Source organism: Ammodytes marinus, assembly GCF_949987685.1.
Source record: "Ammodytes marinus genome assembly, chromosome: 15".
NCBI lineage: Eukaryota > Metazoa > Chordata > Actinopteri > Uranoscopiformes > Ammodytidae > Ammodytes > Ammodytes marinus.
Window position 1 is genome coordinate 26,457,474 of NC_137219.1, and position 24,765 is coordinate 26,482,238.

At 39.0% G+C, this 24,765-nt stretch overlaps 1 protein-coding gene across 1 annotated transcript; it reads right to left on the bottom strand.

The window, feature by feature from the left end:
• Positions 1-9,955: 9,955 nt before the first annotated feature.
• On the bottom strand, positions 9,956-24,413 carry ak7b (adenylate kinase 7b; the record flags this gene model as incomplete). The annotated part of the gene is made up of 18 exons (XM_080042749.1): positions 9,956-10,020; positions 10,479-10,637; positions 10,937-11,157; positions 12,144-12,341; positions 13,142-13,207; positions 13,309-13,437; positions 18,495-18,600; positions 20,527-20,655; positions 20,827-20,976; positions 21,563-21,640; positions 21,913-22,003; positions 22,190-22,278; positions 22,974-23,057; positions 23,154-23,264; positions 23,556-23,650; positions 23,790-23,898; positions 24,042-24,194; positions 24,315-24,413. 18 exons carry the CDS (start codon positions 24,411-24,413, stop codon positions 9,982-9,984), a joined length of 2,106 nt encoding a protein of 701 aa, XP_079898875.1. The 3' UTR covers positions 9,956-9,981.
• Positions 24,414-24,765: the final 352 nt, after the last annotated feature.

Sequence of the window (24,765 nt, forward strand, 5' to 3'; positions counted from 1 at the left end):
GTCGTTTGAAAAGACAGGCAGTTGAGTAGGAAAAGTAACCTATCGATCCATACACAAAATCTTCCCAGAAGCAAGTACTCATCCGGGCATTTCTCGCCTACACAAACTCATATACACAACCACAACATATGCCATTGTCCCTGCCTTGGTCTTCTTCTTCTTCTCATATTGACAGCTAAGAAACGCCCTTTGATGACATCACGGTTCAACCTTTCCACTGTGGTTTGTTTACATGACATTTATTTTTGGTGACAATAATTAAACAGATTTCAGTCAAACTAGTGAGGTTTGTGAAGTTCTTTAATTACATTTCAGCCAGGCGTGAATACAAGTCATTCTGATTGTTCTTCCTCAACGACTGAAGAGTAAAACAAAACCAGAAAACAATATATACAATATATATATATATATAATTGATCCCCAAAAAAGAAGAGTCCCTTTGTTGTGTATGTATACTTTTCGTTAGCCTAATAGCATAATTGCCTAAGTCATATTTAAAGGGTTATAGAGTAGGGTAAAGTAGATGTAGAGTAGATGTAGAGTAAAAGTAGAGTAGAGTAAATATGACTTAGGCGATTATGCTATGAGGCTAACGATACATTATATAAAAGAATGGAAAAAATGCAGCTGCTCCTGACCCCTTTGCCACAGAGCCATGCAGCAGTTTGGATGTATTGACATTCAAAGAGGTGAGAGGACTCAGCCTTCTATCGCCTTTAATCAATGAAAAAGGTTTTTTTGTGTGGGCCTTCTCAGTGGAGAGGAGTCCAAGATAAATATTGGCAGAATGGAGAAATGTGTGGTCCTCCTCTCCCAATGGAGAGGGAGGAGGGTGGGGGGTGGGGGGCATAATGATATTCAAAAGCAGACCCCCTGCTGAGATGCAAGGCAAAACTGTTCCTAAGCAACAAAACACATTTTCTCTCTCCGTACCAGGCTGGTGGCGTGGTTTTTTGGGGAGGTGTGTGTGTGTGTGTGTGTGTATGTGTCCCTTGACAACTTAAACCATTAGTTTGATGTGTGTGTGTGTGTGTCGACTCTAAGTGTGTATTTTCTCTATTTGGTTATGAGTTTGTAGCTTGAAGTATGTGTAAGTGTGTGTTGTCAATGTTTTTCAGTCAGTTTTGTATGTCTGAGCATGCATATGTGTTTGCTTGAGTCTATCTGTGTGTGTGTGTGTGTGTGTGTGTGTGTGTGTGTGTGTGTGTGTGTGTGTGTGTGTGTGTGTGTGTGTGTGTGTGTGTGTGTGTGTGTGTGTGTGTGTGTCTGTGGATTAAGGGGAGTTAGGGAACAGTGACCAGCATCAGAGAGAGTGGATTGAGTCCAGATGCGGCCAGGCTCTCAGACATACAGGGCTTACTGCAGCTGATGGCTTGTATTAGGTGTGATGGAGGAACATATAACATTGAGGCCAAATGTTAAAGGTTGTCACCGCTGTGTGATTCAGTGCTCTTGCAGTATACATATGTTGAAGGCAAGACACTGTCAAGTCAAAGTCTTTTTATTGTCAGTTCTGATATATGGCAAGACATACATCAGAATCAAAATGGCGTTTATCTCTGGCCCACAGTGCAGTTGGAACGATAACATAGAAATATAGAGTTAAATAAGATAAACAAGATAAACATAAACAATATTTACATAAGATACATTCTAAATACTAAGCAGTGCAAAGGAATTTGATGTGCAATATAAAACAGTATATAAAATAGAATAGAAAGTAAATAGTAGATAAGTTCAATTTAAATGTGCAATGTGATGAAAAATAATTACAATGTGCAATATGCAATCAACTGGATGTACATTGTAAGGCATTTTGATGTGCAGGCTGAGTAATGAATAGATTAAGGGTGAATAGGCCCAAATGTTTAACTTATAGATTTTATTGTGAACCTTTACCAGTGGATTACAAACATTAATATAATAATTGTTTGTATTTATACATTTTCCAGAATTGTTTGGAAGAAATGGGTACACTTTGCCACATCTATCGCATTCTGCGTACATTTGCATCTCTTTGAAAACTCTAGATGTTGGATAAATAAACTGATTCATGTCATTTTTACAACATACACCCTAAGTGTCCAAAGTGCTTAGGGAAGATCATTTGGATACAGCCCTTTTTCATTTTTATAAATCAAAATGTATGATGTACAGGTTTTTAAAATTCATTTGTGTCATGTTTTTAAGATCAATCATAAATAAGATTTAACAACATATGAACAAATCCTTCTGTAATAACCTTCAGAATAGTGCAAACATTTATTATTGGAGTTGATGTAAAGACTTTAGAAGTCATGATTTTTGGTGCAGAGCTTTGAAATAAACTAATGTTGATATTAGATAGATGGTTTAGTCAAATAAACACCTAAATGTATGTAACACCTTTAAGTATGAAAGTAGACAGCAAGCTCCAATACTCTGGATGCATTCATTTCCCATAGTGCAACCAGTCAAAGGAAAGAAATAGCCCTGTGCTCCAATACCAATACTTCAAAGTTATTTAGTATGGTAGAAATGTTGGCAATGTCGTGACAAAAAAGTGTGTGTGAAAAGTTGTAGCATACTACGGGCAAAACTACATACATTTCATGGTCAACTGCAGTATGTAGTATATAGCAAAAAAAATGCAATTTGGAACGCAGGGATTGTCTCAAATTCAGCCAACACAAAACAAGAAGGAAATAAGATCCAGTGATCAGGTGACGGTAGGCCTAGACTGTTTTTCACAACAAGTAGCATCTTTTTACTAGACCCTCCATGTCTGCTAAAATACGCTGCTTTTCAAACACAGAACCACAGAAGACATTATTCACAGAGTAATGACCTGTTCTATTAGCATTGTGCTATTTGGTACCGTGCCAAAGTTCAGTGTGCATGGTTTGTGTTTGAACATACTGAGACACTTCAGTATAGATCGTGTTAAGGAAAAAGTACACACTGAAGTCCCATTTTGCATTACGTTGTGAGTGAGAGCTGAAAGGTGGTCTCACACTGCCACCTAGTGGTACAACACTCCAAGTAAAATACTTTGGAGACAGAGGACGGGTTCATCAATGGGATCAAACCTGTCCTATCCAAGCATCCTGTACAGAAAATATTTCACAGGTCAACATTTCGTTAGCCTCATAGCATAATTGCCTAAATCATATTTACTCTACTTTTACTCTACATCTACTCTACTCTACATCTACTTTACCCTACTCTATAACCCTTAAAATATGATTTAGGCAATTATGCTATTAGGCTAAAGTAGATGTAGAGTAGAGTAGATGTAGAATAGAGTAGATGTAGAGTAAAGGTAGAGTAGAGTAAATATGATTTAGGCAATTATGCTATGAGGCTAACGATTTGTTTCACTTAATTTTTCTTTTCTCATGTATGACTTTTCCCTGATACATAATGCATACATAAATAGCACTGTGCTGTTCCAACTGCAGCTACTTTACTCCACAGATGAGTCCAGTGGTTTCCTGGGGGTGAGGCCCTCCAAACGCTCACCAGATAAATCAGAGGAGTTGTGAGATTACTATTGAGAGAAAAATTAGTTCTTCTTTAACCATTTGCTTTTGGCGAAATAATGGATTATAACGTGACCTCTATGGGCCTTAAACAAATATTGAAATGAAACCATGTGAGAGGTTAAGAGGGGATATACTGTATGTCTATTTGGTTTAACTGTTAACACATCTTATATAAATCTGAAACGTGACGTGGTTTTACAAGACTGTTTAAAATGATACCCAGAAATGTTCACGATGGTTTACTGTTAAGTGGGTGGTGTGTTCAAACCTACAGTTGTGTGGACTAACTGACCCAATAACTGGACCAGGACCACCTGAAATGGAACATCTTGGATTGCTTTGAAGCCAGTGCGGTTTTTGTTTTGGTGTGAAAGCAAAGCAGACCAAGCACATGATTGTGTGATAGTACATAATGTCATTGTATGCATTCACAACTGACCCATAGTAACCATGCTAATATGGTATGTCAGTGTTCTGACGTGAGGGTTTTCTCTGACCTAATGTTAAAAGGTGCTAGAATAGAGTTTGGTTGCTTGTGTACTACCTCATGTATTGAGTAGTTTATGTGAATGAAATACAGCAAGTCACTTTCCCCTTCCATACTAAGGCTAGGGTAACCTGGCACGGCCCGCCTACTACTTCCGCTCAATTTTAATTTCCCTTCAGTAGTCAGTCTGGGTGTGCGGTATACTCTTTTCTACGGACAGATTTCTGCCGGTCCAATCAGCGAACAGAAGGAGTGGCTCAGAAGCCGGTGCATGACATGGTTGGTTGGCAGATCCAGAGTGGCACTGGGCAGATCCAATAGTTTTAAACTTCAACAGACAGCCGCCTTCAAGTGAGTTAAAATTTGTCAATTGAGCGATTCCAGACCTTCTGTACAAATGAAATGAAGTACGATGGTCTGATAGAACCAGACTAAGGCTAGGGATCACATGTTTAAGTACAACATATGACCAGTTAATTAAATATGCATCATTAAAGATTGTATGACCAAACAGTTCAGCAGAAGATTATATTTGCTTTACCATGACAACACTAACATACTGCTTACCTTTGCATGAAAGTAAATCAGTAATGTTCCAATATTAAACATAATATTTGATCAATATAACCCTCTGTATGGTGCCATTCTGCTTAATGAGCACTTCTACCTCTGATACTTATGAGTATGTATTACTATACTTATGTACTTTTACGCAGGGGTGGAAGGTATCGAATAACATTTATTACACTTTTTTACACTGAAAAATAGTATTATTAACCTGTCCCCACTCTCTAACACAACAGTTTAGTATGAAATATAATGGAAAAAAAACCTTCAGAAATCTTAATATGTTTGCACTGCTGTGTGAATATATGTTCAATATGTTTCAATGCAAATGTTGTCATCAGAAATTCATAATATTTGAGTTAAAATACACATTTTAGTCATGTCCCTATTTACACTAAGTCCTGTTACCCTAACACATTTAACGCTCTTAAATCCTTGCAACATTACAAAAAGCCCTTGCTAAACTGGAATATGAGCACTGTAGCTCTTCTGATAGGTCATGGGAAGACCAAAAGTAGGTTCCCCCTTTTATTTTCAGTATATTGGATGATATTGTAACAATAGTTGACGGGGTAAATCTTAATCTTAATCTTGACGGGGTAATCCTGTTACCTAAATTATTTCTTACATTTTATTTGTTTATTTTTAAAATAATACTTTTTAATAAATCACCAGAATGTGCTGAGTGTACTCATGCTACTAGAATGGACCCTATGTATCTATATTTGCATGTTTATGCCAATTATATGTTAAAAAACTCAGTCCTGTTACTTTCAGTCCTGTTACTTTAATACATTTATATATATTATAAACCTAGTTAAAAATTCAATACAATTTCCTGAGATTGACCAATATATGTTTTGAATAGTTAAATATATGTGTTATGAGATTCAGCTTTGAAAAAAAAAAATCTGAAGTTTAATTTGGAAGAGTTGCAACATGCAAATGTCACCCATTTGGTGGAATGGGCCATGTCTGCACATCAAAACATCACGACCAATAAGTTTACTGACTTTAAGTCGAATCATATTGGTCTATGACCAAGCAATAAAGGAATAAAAAACATAGAAAGTTTAAAGCCCCTTGACTCTTGCCACATAGGCTACCACAACAGTCATCAATTAAGAACACTGTAGCCTACAATGCAACTTGCTTATAATCCCGCGAGATATAAATAAAATATTCCCCTTACATTCCTGCTAGCAAAAGAAGTGCCCTATCAACAACATTTGCAACGGTTTATTTTGATTATGACATACTTATTTTATTCAATTATTAAAAATATGTTTTACTTATTGGCATTTTCCTTGTTTTCAGTTCAATGAGGATATGTTTAAAGTCGAAAGTCATGGTGTCAAAAGTTAAATAAGTGCATGATGTTCTTAAATCAATTAATACTTGTCTATAATAATTGTGATTACACAATGTCAATCAAAATAATCATGATTATGATTTTTGTCAAAATCGAGCAGCCTAACCTTGCAATGTCCATGGTTTAGATCAATTATACACAATTACATTATTAGAACTGCAGCTGCAGTCGGTTTAGGTCTGTAGACCGGTTAAATTCCCACATGAACGGATTATTTGCTCCATATTTGCTTATCTAAAGTATAATGACACAGTATACATCCATACTGACATGATTTGTTTAATGTGTACACTTAAATTTGTAAAGATGTTGCATTAATGAAACAAAACTAGTTTGAGATGTATTTGCCCTACACTCTAAAAAGTATATTTTTGAAAAGTTGAAGTAACGCACTTTTTTGAATAAGTCTGACTCAGTTTTCTGCTTTAGCGATGGCAATGTACTTTTGTGGATTACATCAAATTGAAATTGTACTTTACTACATTGACCTGACATTGACTTGATTTTCTTATGCAAATTAAAGCGATTCAATTAGGTTTTCCTGTCTAACGCCCCCTTTCCCACAATGACTTGCACTGGTCTAAACCTTTGTTATGTTGCTATTTGCACCCTCAGTGAAGGGGATGTTTCATTCCATTACGTCACTATGCATTTTGTTTAAATAAAATATCTCTTTGTGAACTAACCGTGATTTTGTTGGTTATAACAGAACGGTTTGTGGAACTCTTAAGCCAGATCCCTAGTTCAACTCAGGAGACAAATTACAAAAGAAATTAATCATTCCATTGAACTTGATATATTGTAACAAGTGTGTTGAAGTAACAAACATAAGCTGCTGTCTATGTTTAGAATTTTAACAAATAGGGGACATAGTAAACTTATATAGGGTTGAAACACATCTGCCCAATGAAATATAACATCCCCTTCGCTCACGGTGCAAACAGCAACATAACAAACATTTAGTCAAGGTTGCCTTAATTCAATTAAGTTGGTGCAACTATTTTCTTTTAGGTTCTACAGAAGCAATATTTTACTTTAGGATTAAACAAGAAATTGATTCAGAAAACACTGACATTTTAAGTTGTCGTCCCTTAATTATAAGTTGGATTAATGCAAACTTTTGATTTGAAAACAAACAAACTATTAAGTTGATCTGACTTGAAACAATTGTGTAAGTGTAACTTACATTCTTTATTTCAATAAACTTAATTCAATTGTGTGTTACCGGTTGCCCTAATTCAATTAAGTTGGTTCAACCATTTTCTTTTTAGAGTGTGTGTGATTCTATGTTCAATATATGTTTCAATGCAAATGTTGTCATCAGACATTCATAATATTTTAGTTAAAATACACATTTTAGTCATGTCCCTATTTACACTCAGTCCTGTTACCCTAACACATTTAACGCTCTTAAATCCTTGCAACATCACAAAAAGCCCTTGCTAAACTGGAATATGAGCACTGTATCTCTTCTGATAGGTCATGGGAAGACCAAAAGTAGGTTCCCCCCTTTTATTTTCAGTATATTGGATGATATTGTAACAATAGTTGACGGGTAAATCTTAACGCTCAGTCCTGTTACCTAAATTATTTCTTAAATTTTATTTGTTTATTTTTAAAATAATACTTTTTAATAAATCACCAGAATGTGCTGAGTGTACTCATGCTACTAGAATGGACTCTATCCCTATGTATCTATATTTGCATGTGTATGCCAATTATATGTTAAAAAACTCAGTCCTGTTACTTTCAGTCCTGTTACTTTAATACATTTATATATATTATAAACCTAGTTAAAAATTCAATACAATTTCCTGAGATTGACCAATATATGTTTTGAATGGTTAAATATATGTGTTATGAGATTCAGCTTTGAAAAAAAAAAATCTGAAGTTTAATTAGGAAGAGTTGCAAGATGCAAATGTCACCCATTTGGTGGAATGGGCCATGTCTGCACATCAAAACATCACGACCAATAAGTTTACTGACTTTAAGTCGAATCATATTGGTCTATGACCAAGCAATAAAGGAATAAAAAACACAGGAAGTTTAAAGCCCCTTGACTCTTGCCACATAGGCTACCACAACAGTCATCAATTAAGAACACTGTAGCCTACAATGCAACTTGCTTATAATCCAGCCAGCTCCATGAGATATAAATAAAATATTCCCCTTACATTCCTGCTAGCAAAAGACGTGCCCTATCAACAACATTTGCAACGGTTTATTTTGATTATGACATACTTATTTTATTCAATTATTAAAAATATGTTTTACTAAAAGTTAAATAAGTGCATGATGTTCTTAAATCAATTAATACTTGTCTATAATAATTGTGATTACACAATGTCAATCAAAATAATCATGATTATGATTTTTGTCAAAATCGAGCAGCCTAACCTTGCAATGTCCATGGTTTAGATCAATTATACACAATTACATTATTAGAACTGCAGCTGCAGTCGGTTTAGGTCTGTAGACCGGTTAAATTCCCACATGAACGGATTATTTGCTCCATATTTGCTTATCTAAAGTATAATGACACAGTATACATCCATACTGACATGATTTGTTTAATTTGTACACTTAAATTTGTAAAGATGTTGCATTAATGAAACAAAACTAGTTTGAGATGTATTTGCCCTATACCAGAAGAGACCCCTGCCCCCTCCCGCTGTTAAAAAGTAACTAGTAACTTGTACTTTAAGTACATTTTAAATCAGCTACTTTTTTACTTTTACTTAAGTAAAATGTCTTACTTATTACTTATACTTGAGTAGAATATTGTTCTACTCTTTCCAGCTCTGCTTTTACGTATTGTAAGTAAGATTTTGAATACATAACTTTGTCAAAATCAGTGAATATCTACTCGCCGGCCGCTACATGTCTGTTCTGTGTATGCACTGACAAGAAATCCTGTGCTAATAAACGGTTGTATAAAACAAAAGGGGGCCCACCCGTAGCTAGCAACATGCTCGTCTACAGAGCCTAGACTGTGTAGTAACACTGGATTATATATTTAGCACACACGCAGTACGGACAGTGTGCGGATCGGGATGAGATATTCACTGATTTTGACAACAAGCGTTCTCCAGAATTGCTGACCTTTATCTTAAGAGATCTCAATCCTTCCTCTAACTTAAACTCTTATTCTTTAGCAATCAAATGTCATTGCTAAAACATCGTACTGTTAATTCAGATTACAAAAGGAATCTGCTCCATGCCTCAGCTGCTCACATGAGATTGAGATGAGACAATGAGATTATTGTATAACCACAAACAGACAGTTCAAATCAGTGTGTTTCATTTTTAGGTAACATGTGCAGTGGAATTGTCTTGCGTCACCATGTTGCCCAAATAAACTGCACTAATTTCCCCGCGCGGTGATTAAGTGTGTACAATGGAATTATTTGGTGTTCCGTCGGAAACCAATTATGTACACTTTGGAGTCGCGAGCGGGCAACATGAGAGAGACACACACACAAATTAGCTACCATTTGAAACATTTATCCTTCCTGGATATCACAAGCCAAATCAAAGCAAATTATGACCCGAGCGTGCCTACTTTGGAGTTTACCAAGTTCATTACGCAAATTAACTTCCTAATTAGCTTTTATGCACTTTCATCCTCAGTTTTTTTTTTGTTGGGGGGGGGGGGTTGCTTTTAAGTAATGGCCAGCACACAGGAGCCCAAACAAAGCTGTGTGTGTGCGTGTGTGTGTGTGTGTGTGTGTGTGTGTGTGTGTGTGTGTGTGTGTGTGTGTGTGTGTGTGTGTGTGTAAATACGACAGGGGCAGGAGAATGGGCCACTTAACAAACCAGGAACCTAATCAAAATCCCAGCGTGAACCAAGGGACACTTGGCACAAAAAATACTGAGTCTAAAAGTGCTCTGGGATTTTTTTATTTATTTTTTTCTAACAGAAACTCTACATGTAATTGACTTCAGTCACTAAACAGCTCAGTAAAATCAGGCGAAAACAATATTTGATTTATTTATATATTTATTTATTGCATCACAGACCTCCACTTTCAGTAGTTAAAGGGGTTGTTCTTTAACAAGTACTCCGCCTGGAACGAGACAGAAGCAAAAGAGACGACGGTCATTGTAAACATGTAGTGCAGTCAGATATTCCCTGCGTTCCAATACCCGTACTATCTACTATTTAGTATGGTAGAAAAAAAGATTTAGGATGTCCCAATTCTTTTGTTCAGATTTAGCATGCTTTAAAATACCCGGATGCTGACTACATTCGGTTGACATTTTTGGCCGATTCTGACCCACATTCCAGTGCGCATCTGAAGTGACATCACATCGACGGAGCCTCTGTATGAAAACAACCGGGGATGTGACTGATATATAAGCAAGAGGCACATTGGTATGATGAAATAGTATGTCCCAATTGTATGCCTACTGCATGTTAACTAGATTCTTTTTATGGTCAGCTGTAGTATGTAGAATATAAAAAAGAAAGAGTATGAGATTTGTAACTCAGGGGTAGAGAATGAGGTAATAAGCGCGGTCATACCAGGAAGTCGACGGGGTCTTGTGGTTGTGCTGTGCAGCAGGTGAGCAGACCCTGGGTCAGAGTGGGCATCACATGCTCCATCAGGTAGTTCCTCATCGGGACGGACTGCTCCTCTAGCAACTGATCCTCCTGACGCCTCACCTCCTTCAAGCCCTCAGTCTGACACACACACACACACACACACACACACACACACACACACACACACACACACACACACACACACACACACACACACACACACACACACACACACACACTACAGTATCAAACATGGTGTACTATCGAAATCCTAATTTTAGTCATAATTTTATTTTGTTGATTGGTGAATCTGAAAGTGAAATGTAAGACCCAGCTCACACTTTATTTTTCTAATTCTTGTGTGACCAGCACAGAGGGCTAGATCTAGTACTGGAACAGCAAAGAGCCTCCTCGGTGATCAGTCAGTTGTAACCTACCCACTCCCTCCAGAGCTGGGCCCGGTGCCTGGCCTCCTCTGCCTCCTTCCTCTCCTCCTCTGCTCTCTCCTGGTTCTCTCTCTCCATCCTCTCCTCCGTCCTCCTCCTCTCCTCCTGCTCCACCTCCAGGCTGCTGGGGCCGTAGTTCCTGGGCTCACCCACCGTCTCAAAGATCTTCTGCATCAGCAACAGGCAGTCTGCTTCACTGCTGCTAGTAATCTCTGGAGAGACACCACCATATGAATGGAAAAAGACACACACGAATCAAGGCAGTTACACTTTTTGGTTGATTATAACTTGTCACTAATTTAAGACGAGACACTGCAGGCAAACACATCGTTGTTCAAGCACGGCTCACTTTTGAGATGAATGTCTTTTTTGCTTCCATTACATGTGTTCTTACACACTAGTATAAATCGAAAGTCCCAAATGTACATTAATGTGTTTATTTGACCAAACCTCGTCTGTTAAAGCCTGGGTATGTGATTTCAGATTGGTCAGAATTAACATGAGCTGTACACTTTGACCAATCAGAGCAAGGCTCCGATTCTCTGTTCTTATTGGCTATTGGGACTGTCCATTCACTTTGGCACGACTTTGTTGGTGTAGAGCGTGTCAGGGAGGGACCATAGGGGAGGGACCAAAGAGAACAAGAGGAGCGGTTGAGGTATTTGGATTCGAATCTCTAGCCCAACTGCCATTTTCTCCCCAAATCCTCCACACCAGCTTTAAGTCTGTATATTTCTCCTATACAACCATCTTTAACGTCCATTATCTCAATTACATTTTTTTTAATACTCAACCAAAAATCTCCACCTCCAAAGCTCTCAACTAAACTTAAAGAATCATTCTTAGCACTATTCTTTAAGATATTACAGATGGATTTGTTTATATGTTGTTAATTGTCTGATTTATGATACATGTTGTTCTTAAAAACATGATGAAAATGAATTTGTTAGACCAGGACAAAATTTAGAAAAAGAAAAAAAGCTTGTATACAAAATGTGTGCATAATTAGATGGATATTGCCAAATAATTATTGCATATTTATCAAACATTAAAGTAATCAACTGGCAAAGGTTGATGATGGTATAAGTTTAAAATTGTTACCAAATTCACCTGCAGTGGTTATACTTGAATGAACATCCAGGTTGACCCACAAACCCTTCCTTTACATCTACTGCACCATTAAGCTGGATGGCTTTACCCAGGTTGATAGGGGTGAGGTCCATCTCGTCAAAGTAGTTGACCACTATCTCGTCTTCCAGGCTGTTGTCTCTGTATCTGGCCAGGCGCTGGAGGAAGTGCTCGTGCTCGTAGTTGTGCTCCTGCACCAGCTTCTCAGGAAGGTTCATCACTCTGTCCTTCAGGAAGGAGTCTGAGGCATCCAGACACAACACAAACTCTGGGAGGAAGACACACGAGGGAACCTTTACTCTACAGACACTGCACACTCAAACTTACCCCTAGTTTCCACCTAAAATGTCTGGAGAGTCCGTCCAAATTTACACGACTGTGTGAACGCACCACATAAGCTACTGTCTCTACCGGTCCTGTTTTTTTCAGCGCGTTTCAAAGCACAGAACTACAAAGAAGCAGCCAAACGTTCTGTGCTGTGAGCAGTTTGCCTTGTGTGAGTATTCCTTGTCAATTTATCCATCAACACTGATGCAATGATCCACAAATAAAGGAGTAAACATGCCATCAGTGGGTCATAAAATAAAATAGAAATATGATCAAAGTTTAAATTATAATGATCAAACCCAAACATATAGTGAACTGTAGTCGCCCTAAACTGATGAGATTTGAAATAATGAATAGTAGGTGGCAAAATGTAGATAAATATGTATTCAGTACCTTTTATTGGCCATCAACCTGCAGTTTACGCGCGTATCATCGGAAAAAAGAATTGAGCCGAAAAAAGTAGCGTTAACTGTTGCGCCTCATGGGGCTGGTGGAGACAGCTGCAGTTTAACATCGGAGCGTTATTCGCATTTGTAAAGAAACGACTCCGATACTCTTTTGGTGGAGACTAAAGGCCTTTATAACAATATCTCTAGGCAAATTTCTGCGGTTGCTAAAAAAAACTGTTGCAACTTGCTCTGTGTCTTTGTTGAAAGATTGTAGGTTGTAGTTCTGATTGCTACAATGAAGGGTCCCACTCAAAAATAACAATATAGTAGAAGTAAATTGCACAACAGAGACCTGGCATAATCCTCTTGCTATGTGAAGAAATGGGAGATGTCCCATCGTCTTGGTCAAAGTCTTCATCTAGAAAAGAAAGAGAATGTACAGATTTGTATATTATTATGTATAGAATGTATGCATGTTATACTGAGTGTATGTCTGTACTGTATGCAACAGTGTCTCACCACAGAAGAGCTCTTTTGCTTGTTCATATGTCTTGGGAAAGCCGTCCAGGACAAAGCCCTGGTTTCTGCATTGGTTAGACATCAGCCTGTCCTTCACCACCTTCACTAACAGCTGGTCCTCTATCAGACCTAATGGACAGACAGGCTCACATCATACGGTGACAACATTACCTCAAAGTGACAGCCCAATCATTTAGTTTAGCACTTTCATAAAGTCTGGTGGTGAGTCTGAAATATCCTGAGCTGAAATATTTGGCCACATGGGGGCAGCAGAATCAAGTTGTGAACACAACATTCAATTATTTGCAGGAATGTTGTTTTTAAACTGTTGGACTGTTCTCCTCTAGCCTGGTCCAACCAGACCATCGTACTTCATTTCATTTGTACAGAAGGTCTGGAAGTGCTGTAATTGGCAAACGTTCACTCACTTGGAGGCGGGTGTCTGTCGAAGTTTAAAACTATTGGATCTGCCCAGTGCCACTCTGGATTAGCCAACCAATCGCATCACGTTTGGTCGTCACGTGTGTCATGAGCCGGCTTTTGACGGTGCGTTCCAGTTGGACAGGGAACCCGGAAATTTCCGACTTCACTACATATTGTAGCCTATGAATCTACCGGTACCTGGCAACAGTAACTTGTTAGAGCCTAATGTTTAGATATTTGGAGGAGAAAGGTTTTAGGCGTCCATACTTTCGCGAGCAGATGCACTGGAACACAGACAGGTCGGAACTCGGAACTACCAAGTCGGAAATCTCCTTCTTCCGAGTATAAAGGAACGCAGCATTCAACTGAAACTGGAGCGTGACTTCGACATCATCGTTCTCAGCCACTCGCTCTGTTCGCTGATTGGACGACTGTAGATTCTCCGGCGAAAGCTGGGAAATGCACTGTACACCCAGACTGACTACTGAAGGGAAAATTAAATTTGGCCGGAAGTAGGGGGGCGGGCGGAGCCAGGTTAGTTCTCCTCTGCAGTTCTTCACAAAGTGGTGAGCCTCACTCCATTATTGCTTGTGAAGACTGAACCTTTACGGGATGCCCCTTTATATCGATTCATGATAATATCATCTGTTACCAGTTAACATGTTTGTGTGAGTAATGTTCCAAACTGGTATTTAAAAGAATATTCTACAGCTTTCCCAATCTTTTAATACCCCTGTCCCAACTTTTTTGAAATGTGTGGCTGGCATCACATTCAGAATAAGCATATCATTACGTTAAACCAGTGGTTCTCAACCGGTGGGGCGCGCCCCCCCGGGGGGGCGCGGACACTCTACCGGGGGGGCGCGAGGGGGATGGAAAGAAAAAAAAAATATATATATATATATATATATTTTTTTTTGTAATTTCAATTTTTTTCCTGATATGTAGCCTAGTTCAGAGATGATATGTATTTTTTTCTTTCTTAACTTTTTTTGATAGGTAGTTGCCAAGTTCATCACACAAACACTCCAATCCACTGATATGAGATCAGTTTGCAATTTTCAAGTACTGAATTAATGGTAGGACTGTGGCCACTAGAACTGGTCTCTGGTCAGCAAAGGTCTTGAAAACAGCATAAGTGTGCTTGTGACATGCATGCCACCCATGCATGTGTATGGGCACGTGTCCCAGCAGATGTTTGAAATCTGAATAAAAAAATTTAAGTTTGTAGTTAGCAAGTGTAACATGTTCTTAGGGCAGAATTTCATAAATAAAGGTTTATTTTTTTAGCAAGATATTTGGTCAAAAGCTAGTTGTCATCCGTCCCTCTGTCCAGTTGTTAGGCATCTGGCTGCTAGCAAGTTATGTTGTCTTGCTAATTTTACTATTCATCTGAACTGAAATAAATATTGACTTTTTCCTTTATTATCTTCGCCAGAATGCACCAGAATGCTTAGATTACATGTTAAAAACACAAAAAAATCTTCTGGGGGGGATGCCCCCAGACCCCCCTTCAGGGGTTTAGTTTTCTGACAAACATTACAATGGATACTAACATGATTTGGCCATTTGGGATTATAAATCATCTTTGAATTGGTTGTACAGCATATCACATGCTATTCATTCAGGGGTGCGATGGCCACCCCACTCTAGCTCTGTGGCCCACCTTGGCCACCCCCAGTCAAAATTTCCTGGAATCGCCACTGAGACACACACAACTCCGCGTTCAGGCTGCACAGCACATTAATCGCAGGTAGCATTTTGAGCTAAATCTGGCCACTTTCCAAATCCAAGACTCAATAGTTGAAACATTCTCTGAACTGGGTTGTCAGACAGCAGTGTTTCCCATTGATCATAGACTTTGTTTTGTGAAGCTTTTTCATAACAGGTATACCTATTGTAGAATTTATTCTGTGTATGTTCTATTTAGGCTACTATTTTCTTCTCTTCTAAGGAGATTTAAAAAAAAAAAAAACATTTCCTCAGTGTCTCATTGATACAATCTCATAATTAGCTTTTAAAGTGCACCAGAATTTAACGTTAAAATATAAGACATTTCCGGACCCCAACCCTAAACCCAATGTCCAACTCAAAGGTGCGCCACTGGCCTAGCCCTTGTGATAATAACAATAATAGATTATCTATCTACAGTCATATGAAAAAGTTTGGGAACCCCTCTCAGCCGGCATTATAATTGACTCTGCTTTCACAAAAAAAAAGATAAAAGTGGTGTCTTTAATTTACCAGGAACAGCTAAGTACTGGGATGTTTTCCAAACAAAGATTTTTTGAAAAGCAGTATTTGGTTGTATGAAATAAAATAAAATGTGAAAAACTGGCTGTGCAAAAATATGGGTACCCTTGTGGTTTTGTTGATTTTAATGCCTGTAACAGCATGTAAAACTGATGACTTTAAACGCAAAGTTGGTTGGATTATGTTGTTAAGCCTTGAACCTCATAGAATTGTCTGTTTAATCATGAGAAAATGTATTTTAGGTGCCTAAATGCAAGTTGCACTTCTCTTTGACTCTCTGCTGAAGTGAAACAGAATGGGATCATCAAAACAGCTCCCAAAAGATCTGAAAAACAAAGATTGTTCATTGTAATGGTTTAGGGGAAGGCTACAAGAAGCTTTCCCAAAGGTTTCAATTGTCAATTTCGACTGTAGGGAACGTTGTCAGGAAACGGAAGGACACAAGCATAGTGGCAGTTAAACCCAGGCATAGCATACCAAGAAAAAAACAGGAGCGGCATAGGTGGAGGATTGTGAGAATGGTTGCACACAACCCACAGATCACCTCCAAAGACCTGCAAGAACATCTGGCTGCAGATTGTGTATCTGTACATCGTTCAACAATTCAGCGCAATTTGCACCAAAACATCTGCTTTTTATAAAGACCAAATAACTTAATTTTTGTCTCATCAGTCCAAAGCATTTTCTTCCAATATGAAGCTGGCTTGTCTAAATGAGCTTTTGCATACTCCATGCAACTGTATCTGTGGCGTGGGCGCAGAAAGGGCTTCCTTCTCATCACCCGGCCATACAGATGTTTTGGTGCAAATTGCACTGAATTGTAGAACCATGTACAGATACACAATCTGCAGCCAAATGTTCTTGCAGGTCTTTGGAGGTGATATTTGGGTTGTGTGCAACCATTCTCACAATCCGCCGCATATGCCGCTCTTGTACTTTTCTTGGTCTGCTAGACCTGGGTTTAACTGCAACTGTGCCTGTGTCCTTCCATTCCCTGACAACGTTCCTTACAGTAGAAATTGACAATTGAAACCTTTGGGAAAGCTTCTTGTAGCCTTCCCCTAAACCATGACAATGAATAATCTTTGTTTTTCAGATCTTTTGGGAGCTGTTTTGATGATCCCATTCTGTCTCACTTCAGCAGAGAGTCAAAGAGAAGTGCAACTTGCATTTAGGCACCTAAAATACATTTTCTCATGATTAAACAGACAATTCTATGAGGTTCAAGGCTTAACAACATAATCCAACCAACTTTGCGTTTAAAGTCATCAGTTGTACATGCTGTTACAGGCATTAAAATCAACAAAACCACAAGGGTACCCATATTTTTGCACAGCCAGTTTTTCACATTTTATTTTATTTCATACAACCAAATACTGCTTTTCAAAAAATCTTTGTTTGGAAAACATCCCAGTACTTAGCTGTTCCTGGTAAATTAAAGACATATCACTTTTATCTTTTTTTTGTGAAAGCAGAGTCAATTATAATGCCGGCTGAGAGGGGTTCCCAAACTTTTTCATATGATTGTATCTATCTATCTATCTATCTATCTATCTATCTATCTATCTATCTATCTATCTATCTATCTATCTATCTATCTATCTATCTATCTATCTATCTATCTATCTATCTATCTATCTATCTATCTATCTATCTATCTGTGTAGGGTGGTGTGTGTGTGTGTGGGGGGGGGGGGGGGGGGTTGTCAGGGTCGGTGGGGGGGCCCAACTGCAATGACCCAGCTTTGGGGGGGCCCAGCTTGCAGAAGGTTGAGAACCCCTGCGTTAAACAATGAAATAGATAGGGTGAAAAATAAAATAGATTGCCTTTGTATTGTTTTCAACTTGATTGTATGTGAAAAAGGTTTAACAAATGATCACATTCTGTTTGATAAACGTTTTACATAACGTCCCAACTTTTTCTGATTTGGGGTTGTAAAGACAAGTTCCATTGTGGACAGGAAGCTAGTGCATGGCTTCCCTCACAGCACCCATAGTACACTTGGGGGAGTCAGGTATGGCTTAGTGAGCCTGGTCAGAAATGGTCAAATGGTCAAAACAGTGTCCAAATGAGCTAACAACCTAAATACAATAAACAGTATTCATTTTTTCACACGTTTATGTTTTGAAGCGGAGGATCCCTCCGACGCTCTCTGTCCGGCTCATCAGACAGAACTCAGCTGTCAGTTGAGCTGTAACACAGCATTCAGTTCTGATCTCTCTCCACTATCAGACTGGCATCACTCATTTCACTTAGTAACTCTAATGTTGTTAGGTATTTATCTTCATCTCTTATCTATTGTAAGAGTTTATGAACGACTGCACGTACAGTTGTCAGATCGCGGACCCCAAACAATGTCGTTGCAACTAGCAACTTGCTCGAAAATATTTCATTTTCCTGGGGAATTTCTCGCTGGCCCAAACTCGCATACCCAACCGTCACATACTCAAATTGAAGTCAAAATGAGTATGAGTAGGACGTTAGTATGGCTTTCAGAACACAGCCTGTACCTCCATTCTGCTCCATACTGTCCTTCAGGCTGTTCAGCAGCTCCAGGGCTTCTGCTGCTGATTCCTTGTCCCCTGCATCTGGGTCAGCGTTCTGCACAGGATTTTCCTACACAAGGGGATCCAAATGCAATAGTAGGGACAATAGAGACAGTGCGGAACGTGTCATAATCGGAGGCCACGCCCATCGTGGGGGAAAACAGTTTACAGCGCTCCATTCACTTTGTATTGAATGACATCTGTGTTCTGCAAACAAACTTAATAAAAACGTAATAAGACATGCCTTTCACAAATACACGTTGCTTTCTTTAAAGCCACGACTCTTGTCTGTCTATACGAGCTGTTTTTGTGAAAAATTATTGAGGGTGTATTCACACATGCCGTGTTTAGTTCAGTTGAAACGAACTCAGATGCACTTCTGCCTTCGGTGCGCATCTTTCAGACATGTGTGAATACAGCAATCGCACTCGGGGGCGGACCAAACAAACGCTCCGAGACTCTGAGGTGGTCTCAATGCGCTTCCATACGCACTCTGCTGCAGTTCGTTTGTGGTGTGAATTTGGCCGGACTCGATCCGACCCAATTGCAGGAAGCACTGTGCCTTTTCTTTTTTAATAAATCGCTGTCAGCTTCACATTATAGGAAAGTGTTGTTGTCGCCATTGTTAGGAAGATTAGTTGTGGTTTGACCGGGAGCCCCGAGCGAATAGCCTATATTACATGTGATAGACAGGACGCGTAAACATGCTGATGTGTTCAGCGACCAGATGAAGGAGAGGGGAGCGTCTCCCACACAGTGACAACAGGTTCACGCTGCGCTTTGTATGAAGTGCGTGTTTTTATTTTGCTTCCCATGTTACGGGACCGTCAATAGCCTATCCCCGTGTCAGTTTGGAGCTGAGCCGCGCCGAACTCACACCCAGCTGACACACGGCTAAATCAGCTGTGTGTCAGCTTGAGCCTATTCCTCGCGAGCCGCGCGTCCAGCAGCAAAAATACAGAAAATATTATGTTTCAGATCGTAGGCTACAAGCCACACATTGACACAGGCCTACATATTATAACCATATGAAACAACAATAATTTTATGTTTCTTTTATTTTATTTATAGGCTAGATGTAGGCCTATTTATTTATTTATTTATTATTTCTAACCCCATATCGTATCAGTTATATATTTCGCAGTTTTTACTTTGTTTTTCCTGCTTGTCTGTCCAATGAATGAATGACCTCAGATCACTTGTGGTTTTACTTCTTAATGCTGGTTCACTTGCAAAAGGGGCAATATGAAAGTGGACCACACCAAACGAAAAAAATCTAAACTCTATTTGGTCTGAACCAAAGCAAGTGAACTAGCGGACTTTCCCAGTGTGAATACACCCTGAGTAATTTTCAATATCGAGACAAAACCTCTTAACTAATGTATGCTGTATGCTAGGCTAATGTTAGCCTTCTGCTGAAGGCTAACCATAGGCTAACCCTCACGGACGGGAAAAAACACCTCAATATTGAAAATTACTCAATTATTTTTCACAAAAACAGCTCGTATAGACAGACAAGAGTCGTGGCTTTCAAGAAAGTAACGTTTTTTTTCTTAAATGGATGTTTGATTAAATTTTAATTAAGTGTGTTTGCAGAAGACAGGTCTCCTTCAATACAAAGTGGATGGAGCGCTGTTTAATGGTTTCCCCCACGATGGGTGTGGCCTATTTCATGCACTGTCTCTATAGAATAGACATGTTAGGTACAGGAATGCATTTGTGTTGGTTTGTTTGAGTTATAAACTAGCATATCGTTAGCCTTATAGCATAATTGCCTAAATCATCTTTACTCTACATCTACTTTACCCTACTCTATAACCCTTAAAATATGACTTTGGCAATTATGCTATTAGGCTAACGAAAAGTAGATGTAGAGTAAAGTAGATGTAGAGTAGAGTAGATGTAGAATAGAGTAGATGTAGAGTAAAAGTAGAGTAGGGTAAATATGATTTAGGCAATTATGTTATGAGGCTAACGATTGTGTCTTTGTGCTCACCAGTTGTGACATGGTATCAGCAATGGTCTTCTTCAGTGTAATGTGATGGAGTTTATAGTGTTGACTGATGTGTTTAGACACTGTGCTCTTGCCTACAGCGGGAGGGCCCAGGACACACAGACGGATGGGCTGGAGAGAACCAAGACAAACTGTCAGTATATCATCAAGAACTTTGAGAGACAATATGGGATAATAGCAAAACTATATCCATGAAATATTGCTATACTTTGCCAAGTCGGGATGTAAACAGCTATTTGAACATATTAGTATTCCTTGAACAAGGGCATGTCTGTGCATTACCAGTAATCCCCTAGTATTCCGGTATTCCTCTGCCACCAGCTCTATGTTATTCACCAGACCAGACTCACAGGACCAGTTAATAAACAGCTGTTCCTTCAGATAGATGCCTTTCATACGAAGGTTGACCATCAGCGAATCAGTTTCCATTACCTGTCAAGGGGAAAAAAACATTTCAACACAACTTGAAGCTTATTATACTGTTCAAACAGTATATACATTATTTTTTTGCGAGAGTGAGATAAGAAGATATATATATGAATCTCATGTCAATGTATTTGGTGCAATTGTACAAGCAATTGCAGAAAAAGCTAAACATTTTTTGCACTTTTCTCAAGGCTTTAAAGGTGCTCTGATGAACTTTCAGTGTGTATTAATTCTAGCGCCCCCTTTGGACAAAAGCCAAAGGGTTTTTACTACGCCAGCTGTTGCTCCCGGTTGAGCGTCCCCTTGACAAAGGCATTAAGAAAACCTATATAAAAATAGCATTCTTTGCACTGATGGTCTCATTTAGTGTTACATGTAACAGAGGAAAAATTAGACTGTTTCAGAAATATTTAAAAGTTCCTCGTAGCACCTTTAAAAAAATATTAAGCTGGGAAGAAGTTGACTTTCATCTCTAGTTGTATTAGCAGTACTGAAGCAAGATTGTAAATACTTCAATATTAGATGAGACATGAAAAACAAACTCTCCAGAACGTTGCAGTGGAGTAAGTGTCATTCACATGGTACAACATACACTCAGCTCCTGTGTTAAGAAGGCTTCCTCAAATGGCTTTTCCTTAATCTTCCCTGGTCCAAGCACAGAGGCAATTGCCTGGTGGAGAAACAAGCCACTCATATCATCATCTGTACGTATGAAAACATATCAAGCATTCATATTAGTATAGGTGTGTACACTGAATCACTGTCACAAATGTAATAAGACCTGATCAACTGTTTTCTTTGTGTATAGGCAATACATTGATCAGTAACTAACATTACATTTTTTTATTTATTGTTATCATATCTACAGTGTAGAGATGTCACCGTATCATATTTACACAATTGTTTACATTTACAAGATATTTCTTCAGTTGCTACACGTACCTTCACAATTTCCCCCATGGTATCGTTGGAATAGTCCACAGCTAGCAGGTAGTACGGCTGGGGTTTATGTTCAATCACGTTGTGGATCACACTGTTAACACAAAGTCAATTGTTTATAACATTATATAATGTATTTATATCTCATTTCTATGAAACCAATTCAACAGTTATATTAATATTTATTTTTTCAAAGCAAGGTTCTGATCAGACCATAAGCTCAATATCAATAATAGTTCATGAAAGCTTGGATTGTCTGTATGTGTGTTGTTGGTCCAACCTTGCCAGGTCATTGATGTGAATGGTTGGAATGATGTTGTTGCCATCTCCAAAGACAGATATTTCCGGTTCTTGTCCCAGCCATGACGTCTAATCATACAGATTGTTTTTAATTAGTTACACATATGAAGCGAACTCTCACGATTATTCTGATCTTCATTAACACCACTTTGATCGACTAACAGTTTTCCATTTTACAGAGCCTAGGCTGTGTATATAAACACTGGATTTTCAGCGGATCGTGAGGATATATTCACTGATTTTGACAAAAACATTTTGTCAACAAGCGTTCTCCAGAATCACTGACTCCACCTTTAAAACAACGAAAGTTAAAGCTAAAGTGCGTAACTTCTGTCTCCCCATGTGGAATTCTGAGTCATTACAACAGAACTGTCCGTCTGTCTACATGAGGCAAGCCTCCAGATTTTTTCTTAGCAGTAGAATCAACAACTGAAACATTTCTTGGGCCCTTCTTATGATTTTTCTGAGCTCCTGCGCAAGTGTTGGAAATACAGAGAGTTTTGTGGAGCTGATCCCCTGTGTCAACTTGTTTTGGCGATGGCTTGAAAGTGACCGACATTCATTGATGTGAAAAAGTTACGCGGTATAGCTATAAATGACTCAAATGTGACAAAAAAAAATCTTTCTTCAAAAGTCTTACACTTCAATACTTTTAGTTTCAGTGATAAATAGAGAGACAGATTCATACTTCATACTGTATATTGTGCAAAGAAAAAGGGATCTTCAACCAAAGCAACCGATGAACAGTGGGGTACAAATGTCACCTTGAAAAAGTAGTGGAGGATCTGCTCTCCCATCCCGTACTGAAGTCCTGACGCCACCACGTATGTCTTGAACAATGTCCTGTTCTAAAAACAACAACAACCAAATGAGAGAGTGACACAATCCAGTCCATCATCTGTCACTCATTCAAAATGTCTCTAACCCAGGATTTAGACACCGACCGTTTTGCCCAGTTTGACCACCCTCTTCTCCAGCTCAATGTGTGCCTTGAAGTTGGGGTGAGCTCTTCTTCTCCAGAAAATCTCATCGATGAATGGAAGCTCCAGATCATCCTGTTACGTGTTGTAAGTAAAATCATCATGACCAATGCTGTATTTTCGGCTCTAGATATGAACGAAAATAAATGTCCACATATCGACTCAGACTTCCAACTACTGGACGTGAAAAATAGCAGAATTTCAATTATCCGAAATAATATTGCCGACATACAGTACATGACTGAATGATTAGGTTCCAACCGCCCCAATAGTCTATTTGACAATAGGTAATGAGTTATCTAAAGAGATTGATGTTACATGAATAGTCATGTTAAACTAACAGAGCTACTGTATGTGTCCACTTACAGGATCGATTGGCTTGCTGCACGCCCATGTCATCACCGTGGAGACGAGGATGAAGGTCTTTGGTTCACAAAACTGGCTCATTTCCTTGTTGAGGGCTACACAGAAAGCACATAGTCGTTACCCAATTCACTTAACATGGTATTAGCCTATATCAAATTATTCTGGATAAAAAAATTCGGACATGAGCGAGATTGGAGTAATTCATAAATCAAACGTAAAGTGCTTAGGTCCTACCCGAGACAGCCCACAGTGCTTCTTCCACCTGCTCGACATCCTGGGTAATGGTGTAGATGACAACATCACACTGCATGAGTTTCGACAGTAGGGCATCCCTGCTCAGTTGCTTTCATGGAAACAAAAAAAAAATGGAAGAGAAATGTCGGAAGTCCCGAGTTAAAATACATTCATTAGACCGTGTTCATTAACAGTAGGCTACACAAAGTATACAAATAGTACTGGACAGCTTGTTAATGCTGAAGTGCTAACCGAATACTGCTCCAGCACATACGGTCTGTCGCCACTGTTGTCAGACGCAGTTCCAACCAGGTGGAAAGCTTTCTCTCCGCTGTTTGCTGCCACCCTCCCATCGTACTCTTCTTCTTGGTCAACCGCTCCTCCGACCAAACACTCTGACAAGAACTACCACAACATGAAAACATTAACATAGGATAACTGACTAATGTTGCTGACAGTGCGTGCTAGCTTCATTTCACATTAGCGCTCAATTCTACCGTTCCACCACACTAAACACCTGTTTACCTTGGCAATGTATTTAGAAGCGTACGAGTCTACGCTGTTGATAAAAACTCTTCTAGGTGTCTGTTTGGGTTGCTCCATCCCCGGTTCTTCCTCCGCCATGTTTTAGCCTTTCTGAAGCTGACTATATGAGCAAGTGTTGATGAGCAAGTGTTGTTGGTGCTCCGTTGCCATAGAGATGTCATCTCGCGCACCACGCCAGTGCCACAAGCGACTTTGAGCGGCGTGTTGGGCATGCGCATAGTCAGCACAGGACGCAGATTGACGTAGAATAACCTATAAAGACAGTTTTAGGTCCATGCGGGTACATGGATAGAACCGCGTGGTAGATTTCATGAAGTCTCTTCTCGTTTCCTTTGGGGAGGTTACAGTGCAGTCAGTAGGCCTACAGGTGGAAAAGCCTCAAAAGACACCATGTGGAATTTAACAGATGCTATATGAATAAACACATACC